A 14,758-nucleotide genomic window follows, 5' to 3' on the forward strand; every position below is an offset into this window, starting at 1 on the left:
AGTTAGGCATCACATTTATATATATGAACATGATTTCTGTCACATTTGTAGTCATATCCAACATATTATTTTGCTGGGGATTTTTTCTCCCCAGAATGTGTTGTGGATACCTGTGTTAGCACACAGGACATAATATTAAATACCGTCTATATCCTGATGACTTTCAGATGTATTTACATCTTCAGTTCAGTCTTGTCCTCCGAACCCCACACTTAACAACAGTCATCTACGTGATGAAACTGCCCTGATGTCTCACAGAGTCTAAAGATTTTATTTATTTATTTGTCAGAGAGAGAATGAGAGAGCACGAGCAGAGCGAGCAGCAGGCAGAGGGAGAAGCAGGCTCCCCACTGAGCGAGGAACCTGATGTGGGACTCAATCTCAGGACCTGAGCCAAACGCAGGCGCTTAACCCACTGAGCCACTCAGGCATCTCTCAGATTCTAATCAGAACTGCTTGGGGCGACTGGGTGGCTCAGTGGGTTAAGCGTCTGCCTTCCACTCAGGTCATGATCTCAGGGTCCTGGGATAGGGGCACCTGGTGGCTCAGTGGGTTGAGCCTCTGCCTTTGGCTCAGGTCATGATCTCAGGGTCCTGGGATCGAGCCCTATATCGGGCTCTCTGCTCAGCGGGGAGCCTGCTTCCTCCTCTCTCTCTGCCTGCCTCTCTGCCTACTTGTGATCTCCATCTGTCAAATAAATAAAATATTAAAAAAAAAAAGAACGGCTCAAACCTGCTCTGCCTACAGGCTTCCCCACGTGTGCTCCCCTAGCAGCCACTGTCAATGAGTGGCTAAGCAGAATTTTAAAAATAAGGTGCACCTGGCTGGCTCAGTCAGGCTCCCTGCCCAGTGAAGAGTCTGCTCAAGATTCTCTCTCCCCCCTCTAAAATAAATAAATAAATCTCAAAAAAAAAAAAATGGACTTCTCTACCTCCTCTTCAGTCTAAGTATCTGTATCGTTTCCTCTCACAATCACCTAATATTTATTACTATTTCTTATCATTGCACATTAATAGGACTGTTTAATATCTTTTTTTTCAAAGATTTTATTTATTTATTTGACAGATAGAGAACACAAGTAGGCAGAGAGACAGGCAGAGAGAGAGGGGAAGCAGGCTCCCCGCTGAGCAGAGAGCCCGATATAGGGCTCGATCCCAGGACCCTGAGATCATGACCTGAGCCAAAGGCAGAGGCTCAACCCACTGAGCCACCCAGGTGCCCCTATCTTTCTTTTTTTAAGGTTTTATTTATTTATTGGACAGAGAGAGAGATCACAAGTAGGCAGAGAGGCAGGCAGGGGGGCGGGGAGCAAGCTCCCTGATGTGCAGAAAGCCCGATGCGGGACTCGATCCCAGGACCCTAAGACCATGACCTGAGCCGAATGCAGAGGCTTTAACCCACTGAGCCACCCAGACACCCTGTTTAATATCTTTCTATCTAGGCTGAAAATTCTGAGAGAAGGACCATTTTGGGTTTCACTGTATCTTTAGCACCTGGTGTTGTGGGGGCGGTGCTCTGGCTGCTCAGGGCTGGGTGGGTCCAGAGGTGAAGGACATGAATGATATGGTCCTTCCACCCACTCCCCAGTGGCTATCACACAGAGACTAGCATGCAGGTGGTCTCGGAGGAGAGAATCACAAAGCACTTCCAAGTGCATTAGGGAAAGGCCATTGCTCCAACCAGGCACCTGCCCGGGTCTGTCCTGTCTTTTCCTTGGAACCGGTGATTTTTTTCTTTCCATCCTGTTGCTGCTCTTCTGCACCTCCTCAGCCTGCCCCCTGCCTCCTAGGAGCATCAGCAGTGCCCCACAGAGCCCAGCTGGCTTTGGGCACTTCTGGACAAGTAGAGGCTGTTGTTTTCTAGACCTGGGAAGAAGACCCAGTGCTAACTCTTCCTGCGAGAAGCCCTCCCTAACTCCTCCAGACAGAGCTGGTTGTTGTCTTCTCCGTGCTTCCAGAGAATATGGAATGTGCCTCTCAGAGAAGTTACTAGTGACCATTCATAACAAACAGCGTGATCCTACTACCTGACAAGCCCTACGCTAGGCTCTGGGGGGCTGGACATAAACACGCGTTGTCCTCACTGGTTGCCGATGTCACTGTGTGTGAGCACATCTGGGCAGGAACTATATTTTACCTGTTGCTTGGTTCACTGGTTCTCTACCCCACCAGCCTTAACACCCTAGGAATAGAGCAAACGATTTGTAAGACTGTTTTTACCATCTTGGGGTGTTTGGGTGACGTAGTTGGTTGAGCATCTGACTTGGTTTCGGCTCAGGTCGTGGTCTCAGGGTGTGGGATTCAGCCCGTGACAGGCTCTGTGCTCAGCAGGGAGTCTGCTTGAGATTCTCTCTCCCTCTCCCTCTCCCCCTCCCCTCCACACCCCTCTCTCTCAAATAAATACATAAATCTTAAAAAAAAAAAAGACTGCTTTGGGCACCTGGGTGGCTCAGTTGTTAAGCAGCTACCTTCAGCTCAGGTCGTAATCCCAGGGTCCTGGGATTGAGCTCCACATCAGGCTCCCTGATCAGTGGGAAGTCTGCTTTTCCCTCTCCCTCTCCCCCTGCTTGTGTTCCCTCTCTCTGTCAAATAAATAAATAATCTTTAAAAAAAACTGTTTTTACCTCTTGAATCTTACTGATAAAATAATTTACTAACACATGTAATTTTTAAAAGGTGGATATAACACTTTAACTGTAATATAACAAAAATAAAGGTAGAGAAATTTATGAAAAAAAGTACATTTCAATAGATAAACAAGATTTGAAAATATGAGATAGTTGGAAATTTGCACATACCTATGGTGAGAAGAGTTTAGATTTAAGAAAGGATATTCAAATGTGTATTGAAAATAATTTTTCTTTATATTGGCTGCCTTTATATAATAACTAAATATTTGTTTATACATGTAGACTCCCCATGAGAACAGCAGACATAAACACAGACTCATACAAGCGTGTGGTATCGGTAACTTAAATATCAGAGCAGCTTTGCTGTCAGTGAAGTGATTTTCTGAAATGGCAAACAATTCTTGGTAAACTTCCAAAAAACAAAAAAGCCCACAATTATCCTTCACTTTACAGAATAGTTGCATTCTTGAAAAGTTCAGTATATCTTAAAATGATGCAACAAATACTTTCTGCTTAGCTGTAATACCAAGTTGGTTTCCTGGCTGAACTCCTTGTCTATAGCCCCAGGTATAAGGGCCCGTTCTTCAAGGTCAAAGGCTACCCCTGGGGGGCAAGGGGAGAGCAGGAGAAGGAATGAGCGAGGTCATCCAAATTCAGTATTGTCTTCAAGCACTGTCTGAATGTCTGGGGCTTGGGATACAGCTTTAAACTTTGTTCCTGGGGTGCCTGGGTGGCTCAGTCATCGAGAATCTGCCTTGGACATGATTCCAAGGTCCTGGGATCAAGCATCTTGTCAGGCTCCCTCCTCAGTGGGGAGTCCGCCTCTCCCTCTCTCTCGCTCTCCTCCTCCCTCCTCCTTGCTTGTGTGCTCTCTCTCACTCTCCTCTCTCTAATAAATAACATCTTTAAAAAAACCCAAAACCAAAACAAACAACAACGACAAAATACCCTTTTTCCTTTCTCACTCAGCCCACGAGGCTTCTCTGTATTCCCCTCTGACCTGAGGCTGGCACCTGGCCCTACCCTGGACACCAGCTCCTGCCACCAGGAAAGCACAGCAGCCTGGCTGGGATCTGAAGCCGCTAAGAACTCAATCCACGGGTGCTCTGGCTTCTGCAGGGCGTGGTGGAGAGGAACAGCAAGGGGGATGGGCCCGAATCTTGGCTCCAAGTTCCCACCCCTTGCTCAAAACAGTTAAATGGACCCTTGGGTGGCTCAGTGGGCTAAGCATCTGCCTTCAGTTCCAGGTGTGATCCCAAAGGCCTGGGATGGAGCCTCATGTCAGGCTCTCTGCTCCACAGGGTCCGGGAGCCTGCTTCTCCCTCTGCCTGCCACTCCCTCCTGCTTGTGTGCTCTCTCTGTCAAATAAGTAAGTAAAATCTTGAAAGGTTTGCCCTTTTCACTGCTCCTTCTTGGCCTGCTAGGAGGGTCTGTCTTTCCTTCAACTGCCCCACAGTGATGTCTTTCCTTAGGCTTCTTTCCACTGTTCCCAGTTGATTACAACCCCTCCTGTGAGTGGTAGGCTGCTCTGAGCTGGCATCTCCCAAGACTGTCCTCATAATCCAGAAAAATGGGAACAGCTCCAGGATCCTGAAGGGGGTTGAGTGTTTTCTTCCTTTGGGCAAAGCAGGACGTGGGCTCCCTCTGTGGGACACCAGGCCAATGGTATCCACTTCCAGCCTCAGAGCTGACCTCCACCTCCACCCTGTCCCCAGCCCCAGAGACCGACCATACACACACACACACACACACACACACACACACACACACACACACACTTCCAGCCTCAGAGCTGACCTCCACCTCCACCCTGTTCCCAGCCCCAGAGACCGACCATACACACACACACACACACACACACACACACACACACACACACACCAGGCTGCTGCAGGTAACTTTAATACGGGATGGGCTGACTCCTGCTTCTTGGAGTTAAAGATCAAAGAGGAAGGGCATCACATCTGTAAGAAAAAAAAGAGTCAACAGAATCTATCCGCCCTTTGCAACTGCTGTTCCCTCAGCACAGATCATGTCACAGCAGATAATCTACTTCTCCCTCAAGGCCCAAAGGCCACTAGGTCTCCAGAAAAAGAAAAAGCCTCTTTTGCACATAACTGCTCATAGCCCGCTTCTCTCACTGTGTGGTCACCATTTCCACGGGCTATGAGGTCAACTGCACCTCAGTTGTTTCTCTGTCCTCCCTCTGGACTGCCAGGACATGCCTGTGTGGGGTGGGGTCCCATCTCGGGCAGGCACTACCCCAGGGTCTCAGGCCACTGGCATCTTCTCCCCTTCCCACAGGAGGTGCCCCCCCCAATAGTGTGAACCAGGCTCCCTCCCTGCACACTCAGCTTTGCGCCCGACGGTCGGGTCCCCTGCCCTGGGTCCCTGGCGTGACAGGGCCTCTCACCTGGCTGGCTCATGCACTGCTGGATACTCTCCAGGCGCGTGGAGACCAGGGCGCGGGCCTCCTCGGCAAAGCGGCGGTGACCCTCCTCGGTCAGCTTCCAGAGGCAGGAGCGGGGCCGCGTGCTGGCTCCGACCTGCATGCTGACCGGCACTTTCTCAAAGCTGTCTCGGAAACAGAGGTTGTGACGGACGGTATTCTTCCAGCCTTCCGGAGCCGTCCGGAAAAAGGGGAAATGTTGTCTGTGGATAGGGAGGAATGGTCAGGAAGGGCCCAGTTCCTGGGGGAGAGGCCCTGTCTTGAGACTCCTGTTCTCCCCCAGGGGCCAGGAGCCCCAGCCCCTCTCTCACGGGGGGGAGAATGGCAAGACGGCCTCAAAGACCAGCTCTTTGCTGACGGAACACATGGCAAAACCCGACCTGGTGTGCTGCTTGTCCAAACCCTCATCTTTTAAACCCAGTTTATTGCTCGCATTCCCAGGCTCATTTTCCTCCTTCCCTCTGAGGGCTCAGGACTGAGACTTGCAACGCGAACAGAAGAGAATCAGGCCCATCAGCTCCTGTGAGAGGAATCCAGGTCAAGGAAGGACACCACTGGTGGATTAATATTCCAAGACTCGCCCGCTAGAGGGAAAAGGTCGGGGAAGCTCCTCACACTCCTGTGTACACGACTCTCAAAGCTAAATGTGATTCAACTGGGCTCCCTTGGGAGTGTGTGGGGCAATGGCCGGCAGGACAGCCCAAAGGGAAAGCTTGCGAGACGCTGTTGGGGAAACCAGACTTTCTACTGGAAAATTCCTGACAGGAAGGATAGGAGAACTTCTGACCCAGGTGAAATTATTTTTTAAAGAACTAAGGTATAGGGGTACCTGGGTGGCTCAGTAGGTAAGCATCTGCCTCTGGCTCGGGTCATGATCCCAGGGTCCTGGGATCAAGCCCCATGTCAGGCTCCCTGCTTCTCCCTTTCCCTCTGCTGTTCCCCTGCTTGTGCTCCCTCTCCCTCTCAAATAAAGAGATAAATAAAATCTTAAAACAAAACAAAACAAAAAACAAAAAAAAAACAAAACAAAAAACCACAAAAAGTTGGGGATGCCTAGGTGGCTCAGTGGATTAACTGCCTTTGGCTCAGGTCATGATCCCATGGTCCTGGGATGGAGCTGCACATCAGGCTCTCTGCTTGGCAGGGAACCTGCTCTCCCCGCCCCTGCCCCCCTGCCTACTTGTAATCCCTGTCTCAAATAAATAAATAAAATATTTAAAAACAACAACAAAAAAAAACAATAAAAAAACCAGGTGGATTTTTTAGATGTGAAAGAGAGTGGATGTGGATATCTTCCCGCACACAGGTTACGTGGACACACATCTGGAGACAACCCGAAGCAATGCCTGGGAAAGATGGCCTGGGAACACACTTATCCTTTCAGACCCACATGGGAAGCCAAGGCAGCAGCCCAGGACCATGGGCAGATCGGAAAGTATCAGGCCAGGGTCCCTGCCCTCCCCCCTGATAGGTACCCCCGGGGGCACATACCGAGTGAAACTGTAGATCTGTTGCACGTTGAGGCCACAGGGGGAACTGTTTCTTAATGCCAGTGCAATTAGGTGGAAGTAATTGAGGGGGGGCCGGGACCAGAGCCTCCCCTCCTGGCTGTTGGCTTGCCGGAGCCTCCGACTCTGGAGGGGGGCCCTTTTGTGAGGGGGCGGGAGAGCCACAGAGGAGCGGTCATCCTGGTCCTCGGCCTCCTCTTCTGTGAGCTAGAGGAGCACAGAGTAGGAACTGGTCCTAACTCCACGGCCTCTGCTCCGGGGGGAGTGGGGGTGGGGTGCAGTGGCAGGGAGCGGGGTAGTCTAGGGCCACCTGTCTGGGCTTCTCCCCAACCCAAGGGGGGGACGGCTGATTTCTGAACCCATTAACCCTTGGTTATCCCTAAGCAAACACCTCTCCACTGTATCATCCCGAAGCTGCCCTGCCTATAGCCCCAAGTCCTGCCCACGGGCCCAGAAATTCCTACCTCCCAGGTGCTGGGGGAAGAGGCAAACCGCTTCCGCTTCCGAGGGGGAGACTGCTCGCTGGAAGAAGGCAGCGACTCTGACTCCAAGGCTGCGGCCTCGGAGGAGCAGCTGGCATTGGCGAAGTCTTGCTCTTTGGGGGGCAGCTGAGAGGAGGGGAGTGTGCTTGGCAGATGCTCCCTCTGGCGAGGTTCTGGGACCTCCAGCTTTCCAGGGGGAAACACGATGTTGGGGTTTACCCACATCCACAGGTTGGGCTCAAGGGCTGGGCCTGTGTGGAGAGAAGGAGGTTGTGCGCCACAGCTCGCTGGCTCTGGGATCTGGCCCGAGCAGAACTTACTGCCCCCTACTCACCATCGTCATCAGGGCTGGCTGTTTTGTTCACGGGTTCTTTTGGTGGCTCAACTATTCGGAGTCTATATCTGGCAACTGACAAAAAGAAAGATAGAAGAGGGTCGAAACGTCCTAGGATTTCCACTGCTGCCCCAGGATCCTGGGCCTGGAAGTTTCTCTGGGAGATAGCTGTGGGCTCTCCCCAGGGCATGAGGACACCAAATTTGACCTCTCTGACCTTCTCATTCTCCTCACTCCACACACCCTGTGCCCCAAGAGAGCTCATGGATGCCTGTGACTTCAGCCACCATCTCTCAATTGAGGGCTTCCAAATCTTGACCTCTAGCCAGACGGCTCTGCTTGCCCATCAACAGAACTGCCTATGGGAGGTCTTTATCGGAACAAGCTATAGGCACTTCGAACTCAACATTTCTAAAACCAAACTCCATCTTCCTGCTCTTCTTCCTATGTACCTTGTCTCAGCAAGTGGCACTGCCACCTACCCAGTCCTTCAGGCTAGAAACGTGCAAGTGTTCTTGACTTCTGATCTCTTCTTTCCGGTCTAGCCACACCCAGGCAATCCCCAAGTCCAGGAGCACCTGAATGGTGTTTATGTTTCTCTGCTGCTCTATCTTTAATCCCAGGGCAGCTGGAGCATCTTCCTAGAATATCAATCCAATCTTGTCACCCTTCTACTTAAAAACTTTCTGATGGCTTTCCATGAGGGCCAAATTGAAGTTCCTTTTTTTTTTTTTTTAAAGATTTTATTTTCTTATTTGACAGAGAGAGAGATCACAAGTAGGCAAAGAGGCAGAGGGCGGGGGGAACAGGCTCCCTGCTGAGCAGAGAGCCTGATGCAGGGCTCGATCCCAGGACCCTGGGATCATGACCTGAGCCGAAGACAGAGGTCTAACCCACTGAGCCACCCAGGCACCCCTCATGTCTTCATTTATTCAGAACTCTTATGTCCTTAAATAGTGATTGCATCTTTCCCATGAAGGTCTAGTTCATTCTTTGATGGGTTAACTCTTAGATACTTTATAATTTTGATTGTTACTGCAATATAATATAATATATTATATTATTATAATATAATATAATATAATTTTTATTATAATATAATTTTTAATAACATAATTATTATATATTATATTATTATAATTTTAATTATAATATAATTTTTATTATTTATTATTATTATATTTTCCAGTTTCTTCAGGCTGCTATGGAGGAACAGTGTTTATTAGTATGTTGTTCTTATTACCAGCAAACTTGCTGGGCCCTTATTGGTTCTAATAATTTGCATATTGATTTCGTATAGTTTCTATCTTAACATTCTTTTTTTCTATAAATAATAGTAGTTTCGTCTTTTTCTTTCTTTCTTTTTCTACTTTTTCCTCTTTTCAGGATGCTTGGGTGGCTCAGTTGGTTAAGCATCTGCCTTTGGCTCAGGTCATGAACCCAGCGTCCTGGAATCGAGTTCTGCATTGGGCTCCTTCCTCAGTAGGGAACCTGCTCCTCCCTCTGCCTGTTGCTCCCCTTGCTTGTACTCACTCTCTTTCTCTCTCTCTCTTTTTTTTTTTTTTAAGATTTTATCTGTTTGGGGCGCCTGGGTGGCTCAGTGGGTTAAGCCGCTGCCTTCGGCTCAGGTCATGATCTCAGAGTCCTGGGATCGAGTCCCACATCGGGCTCTCTGCTCAGTGGAGAGCCTGCTTCCCTCTCTTTCTCTCTGCCTGCCTCTCCATCTACTTGTGATTTCTCTCTGTCAAATAAATAAATAAATAAAAATCTTTAAAAAAAAAAAAAAAGATTTTATCTGTTTGACAGAGAGAGAGATTACAAGTAGGTGCAGAGGCAGGCAGATAGAAAGGGAGAAGCAGGCTCCCTGCTGAGCAGAGAGCCCAACGTGGGGCTCAATCCCAGGACCCTGGAATCATGACCCGAGCTGAAGGCAGAAGTTTCAACCCACTGAGCCACCAAGGTGCCCCACTCACTCTCTTTCTCACTCTCACAAATGAATAAAAATCTTAAATAAAAAAAAAGAAAGAAAGAAACACCTGTATTTTTCCTCTTTTCAAATACTATGTTGAACATTATTAGTAACGTAATGGGAATCCTTTCTAATTATTGAGTTCTCCAATAAGTATAACCTCATTTTCCAGATAAAAACCTAGATTCAACTGCCATGTGACGACACTCATTGGGCCTGGGGCGGGGCGGGGGGAGATGGAAATAGTTCCCCCTAATCCTGAGGAGCCAGCATAGTGCTGAGCCCATAGCTCTAATACACACTTGATGTGCTTCTAGCCTGCCACGTATTCATCCATCCAGTTAAGCTGAGCTCCTCCCATTTGCCCGGCAGTGAACAAGACAGACCTGGAGATAGGCCTTAAGCAAAGTAATTATGATAAAATGTGTGTTATGTTTGGACAGGCGGTCAGAGAAGGCCTATTTTACAAAGATGTTTAAACAGAAACAGGATGGGGGCACCTGGATTTTTCAGTCGGGGGAGCATCCAACCTCGTGATTTTGGCTCAGATCATGATCTCATGGGTCAAGGGAAGGAGGTGCACATCAGGCTCGGTGCTCAGCGGGGGGTCTGCTTGAGGTTCTCTTCCTTCCCCCTCTGCCCCTTCCCCCACTCACTCACACTCCCCCTCTCTCAAATAAGTAAATCTTTTAAAAAACCAGAAACATAATGGGTAACTAGCCATTAACTAGGGCAGGAGGAAGAGGAAAGAGTGTTTCTGGCAAAGATAACGGCTTGTGGGAAGGGCTGGGATCTCGAGTGTGGTGTGTCGGAGATAAGGAGAGAGCCTGATGAGGAGCTAGGGCCTTGCAGACTATCTCAAGGAACTTCAGTTTGGGGGCACCTTGATGGCTCAGTGGGTTAAAGCCTCTGCCTTCGGCTCGGGTCATGATCCCAGGGTCCTGGGCTCTCTGCTCGGTGGAAAGCCTGCTTCTTCCTTTCTGCCTGCCTCTCTGCCTACTTGTGATCTCTGTCTGTCAAATAAATAAATAAAATCTTTTTTTAAAAAAAGATTTTATTTATTTATTTGAGAGAGAGAGACAGTGAGAGAGAGCATGAGCGAGGAGAAGGTCAGAGGGAGAAGCAGACTCCCCATGGAGCTGGGAGCCTGATGCGGGACTCGATCCCGGGACTCCAGGATCATGACCTGAGCTGAAGGCAGTCGTCTAACCAACTGAGCCACCCAGGCGTCCCAAATAAATAAAATCTTAAAAAAAAAATCTGTCCTACCAGAAGTTTCCTCTGTCTCAGTATGAGGCCACTCCATCCTTTTACTTAACCAGCCAAAACTTTGAAGGAATCATGTTCTAATCTCTCTTTCTTATACTATGCCTTCTCTGCCACCACCCTGACCCTCCAGCCTACCACCAGCTCTTGTCTGGACTACAGTAGTAGCCTAGTCTACTAGCTTCTTATCTCCACATTCAACACATCAGCCACAGTGATATAGATCATGCAGGATCAGTTACATAATTTGCAGGGCCCAGTGCAAAATGAAGGGTTCTTTGTTCAAAAATTAAAAATCTGGGGCGCCTGGGTGGCTCAGTGGGTTAAGGCCTCTGCCTTCAGCTGAGGTCGTGGTCCTGGGGTCGAGCCCCACATCAGGCTCTCTGCTCGGCAGGGAGCCTGCTTCCCTCTCTCTCTCTCTGCTGCCTTTCTTGCCTACTTGTGATCTCTGTCAAATAAATAAATAAAATCTTTAAAAAAAAAAAAGAATTGGGGCGCCTGGGTGGCTCAGTGGGTTAAGCCTCTGCCTTCAGCTCAGGTCATGATCCCAGGGTCCTGGGATCGAGCCCCGCATCGGGCTCTCTGCTCAGCAGGGAGCCTGCTTCCTCCTCTCTCTCTGCCTGCCTCTCTGCCTACTTGTGATCTCTGCCTGTCAAATAAATAAATAAATAAAATCTTAAAAAAAAAAAGAATAAAAAAATTAAAAATCTTAAGACACTGAAAGCAGAGCACCAAACTAAGTACCAGCCACCTATGCAACTACACACCCTCGGGAATCATTGTCACTCCTTGGCTAAGAACCTTTCAACCATGCTACAACTTATTCAAAGTCAACCCTACATCCTTAAAGTGGCACATGGGCTCTTCCAGATCTTTGTTCCACATCCTGTGAACTGCCCTCTGTATATGATTTTGATACAGCTTCACTGGTCTCTTTCCTGTGCCTCAAACACGCCAGGAATATTGCCTCCTTAGGACTTTTGTCCTGACTATTTCTTCTGCCTGAGAAACTTTTCTTCTAAATATCCTTTTGGCTCACTGTCTTACCTTCTTCAACCCTCTGCTCCAATATTATGTTCTCAAGAAAGCCCAACCTGATGACCCTACTTAAAACTGTGGCTGCCACCACCTCAACCCCCAGCCACCACCATTTCCGAGCCCTCTTACTGTGTCCTTTTTCCCCATCTTAGTTGTCACTTTATACCATACTATATATTTTTTATGTGGATTGTCTGTCTGCCCCCAGTAGAATGTAAGCTTCATTTAGACTTGTCTGTTTCACTCATTATGTATTACCAGTGTCTAGAACATCGTCTGGCAAATTGGAGGTGCTCAATAAATATTTCTTACTCAGGGGCGCCTGGGTGGCTCCGTGGGTTAAAGCCTCTGCCTTCAGGTCATGATCCCAGGGTCCTGGGATCGTGCCCCACATTGGGCTCTCTGCTCAGCAGGGAGTCTGCCCCCCCGCCCCCGCACCTGCCTCTCTGCCTGCTTGTGATCTCAAATAAATAAAAATCTTTAAATATTTCTTACTCAACAAAAACTTTGGAATTCATTAGCATTACTTAAGGAGGCAGAGAGCTGGAGACAATATAAGTCTTCATTAACAAGGAGAACTAAAATGCAAAAGGTAGCATACACAGATGGTAGAATACCACCCAGCCATCAGAAATAAGGAACCACATCTTCATTCAGCAACCAGAATAGCTCTCAAAAACATTTGAGTAAACAGGGGCGCCTGGATGGCTCAGTTGGTTAAGCGACTGCCTTCAGCTCAGGTCATGATCCTGGAGTCCCAGTATCAAGTCCCACCTCAGGCACCCTGCTCAGCACAGAGTCTGCTTCTCCCTCTGACCCTCCTCCCTCTAGTGCTCTCTCTCTCTCAAATAAATAAAATCTTAAAAAAATAATAACAATAGTGCGAGTAGGCCAAGAAAAAAAAAAAAAGAGAGAGAATAAGCATTTAGTAAATTAAGGTCATCTCTACACAGAAAATAACGTTAAATAGTTCTCAAAGATACACCTATTAAAGATATTAAAACAATTAGGGTAGATACAGGGGAGTGTGGGAGGTGAGGGAAGGTGGGGTGAGGGCGTGGGGGGTGCACTGAAGGGGGACAATGGACTGATCCAAGCACCTTGCCCGAACAGATAGCAATAATGTACCACAAACTAGGAGGTGATACCTCCACTCTCTGCCCCTGAGGTCCCAAGAAAAGTCCTCTTTTTAAAGACCCTGAGGTCAACCATTGGTTCAGCAAATACTGAGCGCCTCTAGGTGTCAGCCAATGTACTAAGAGGGGGGCTACAGCCTGGAACAAAACTGTTAACTTTAAAAAAAAAACAGAACAATGAGGGAAATGTGTGGTGTGCCAAATGGCGGTAGGCGCCATGGGAAAAGGGCCGCCGTGAGGCCTAGAAGGTTCTGGGACTGGGTGGAGGTGGCAGGCGGCAGGCTGGCGAATGGATGCCCGGGTGGGACCCACTGCCCGCAGAGGGGGTTCTCCGTGGAGGCCTCCTTGCCCGAGGTGGGGTGAGGTGAGGTGGGGTGAGGTGGGGTAGGTGAGGTGGGGTGAGGTGGGGTGAGGTGGGGTGGGTGGGGCGGGGAAGGGGCGGGGAGGGGGCGCGGGCTCAGCGGAGGGGCGAGGGCCCGCAAAACCGCACCGGGCTCCAGGTTGGCCCGCGGGACAAGAGGTGGGGGCGAGGGGGGGTCTGTGGGCGGGGGGGGGCGGGGGCGAGTGCCCCTGCGCCCCGCGAGGACACCCGGGCCGCCCGCCGCGCCCCTCCCCCACGGTCCGGCGCACTCACGGTTCTGCTCCGCCGGGGGCAGGTGCGCGGTGGTGAAGGCCAGAAAGGACTCATTGCCCATGTCCCAGTCCAGCAAGCCCGGGACCTGGCCATGGAGGCTGGCCCAGAGGTCGTGGTGTTGGAGTTTCAGGTCCACCTTCAGAGAGAGGAGAGGTCGCCCGGCAGGGGGTGGGATACTGGAGACACTGAGGCTGAGGCCTCGCCCCACTTCCTCAGAGCCCGGGCTCGGATCCGGTTAGTTGGCGCCGGCTCAGGTGTGGAGAGTCCTCAATTTGACGCCTTTAATCGTCTCTGGCCTGCACCGGCTTCTCTCTGCGACCTCGCTCTTCAACTCCTACACTTTCTTTTGGGGGCTTGGGGGTCCTGAAGGGAGGGATCCCGGGCCGTCTTCCCGCTCTGCATTTGCACGGAGCTCTTCCTGTGTTTGGTAAGTTTCCCTACCACCACCCCTGATGAACCACCCCGGCATCGCATCAATAGTTACTTTTAGAGGTTCTGATAGATTCTGCGGCTTATCCAAGATCTCACCCATAGTACTTGGTGGAGATAGGATTGGAAGGTGGGGTTTTCTTGGGGTTTTTTTTGGGGGGGGAGGGGGTTGAGATTTTATTTAGGGGCGCCTGGGTGGCTTAGAGGTTAAGGATGTGCCTTTGGCTTGGGTCATGATCCCAGGGTCCTGGGACCACGGGCTCCCTGACCAGCCGGGAGTCTATTTCACCCCCTACTTCTCCCCTCCCTCCCCCACTCCACCCCTGTGCTCGCGTGCTCTCTCTCTCTCAAATAAATAAGATCTTTTAAAAAATAAATTTAAAAATAAAGATTTTATTTATTTGTCAGAGAGAAAGAGAGCACAAGCAGGAGGAGCTGCAGGCAGAGGAAGAAGCAAGCTCCCCACTGAGCAAGGAGCCCCATGCGGGACACCATCCCAGGAGCCTGGGATCATGACCTGAGCTGAAAACCGACTGAGCCACCCAGGAGTCCCAGGAGGGTGTTTTGTTTTGTTGGTTTTAAAAGATTTTATTTATTTGAGAGAGAGAGAGAGAAGAGAGAGCGAGCGAGAGCGCGAGCGCACAGGGTGTGGGGACCGCGACAGAGGGAGAAGCAGACTCCCTGCAGAGCAGGGACCCCAAGGCAGGACTCCATCCCAGGATCCTGACTGGGATGCCAAATGGGACCCTTGGGATCATGACTTGAGCTGAAGGCAGTCGCTTAACTGATTGAATCACCCAGGTGTCCTAAAATTTGGTTTTTAATCATTTCAAATTACAGAAAAATCCCAAGAACCGTATAAAAATTCTTGTATATCTGAATCC

At 49.6% G+C, this 14,758-nt stretch overlaps 1 protein-coding gene across 1 annotated transcript; it reads right to left on the reverse strand.

Annotated features, from left to right (window-relative positions):
* Positions 1-4,564: 4,564 nt before the first annotated feature.
* Positions 4,565-13,575, reverse strand: FOXR1 (forkhead box R1). The gene is made up of 6 exons (XM_059392616.1): positions 13,446-13,575; positions 7,403-7,477; positions 7,051-7,319; positions 6,570-6,793; positions 5,043-5,281; positions 4,565-4,593 (listed from the first exon to the last, which is right to left on the reverse strand). The coding sequence occupies exons 1-6, from the start codon at positions 13,504-13,506 to the stop codon at positions 4,565-4,567; spliced, it is 897 nt and encodes a 298-aa protein (XP_059248599.1). The 5' UTR covers positions 13,507-13,575.
* Positions 13,576-14,758: the final 1,183 nt, after the last annotated feature.

Source organism: Mustela nigripes, chromosome 1 (genome assembly GCF_022355385.1).
Source record: "Mustela nigripes isolate SB6536 chromosome 1, MUSNIG.SB6536, whole genome shotgun sequence".
Classification (NCBI taxonomy): domain Eukaryota; kingdom Metazoa; phylum Chordata; class Mammalia; order Carnivora; family Mustelidae; genus Mustela; species Mustela nigripes.

Excerpts from the sequence above, each read along its gene's own strand:
- FOXR1 (XM_059392616.1), bottom strand. The coding sequence starts at position 13,506 with ATGGGCAATGAGTCCTTTCTGGCCTTCACCACCGCGCACCTGCCCCCG. Across the intron at positions 6,794-7,050 it reads CTTCCCCCAGCACCTGGGAG|CTCACAGAAGAGGAGGCCGA; the intron begins GTAGGAATTTCT and ends GTGCTCCTCTAG. Across the intron at positions 5,282-6,569 it reads CAGATCTACAGTTTCACTCG|ACAACATTTCCCCTTTTTCC; the intron begins GTATGTGCCCCC and ends CCCTATCCACAG.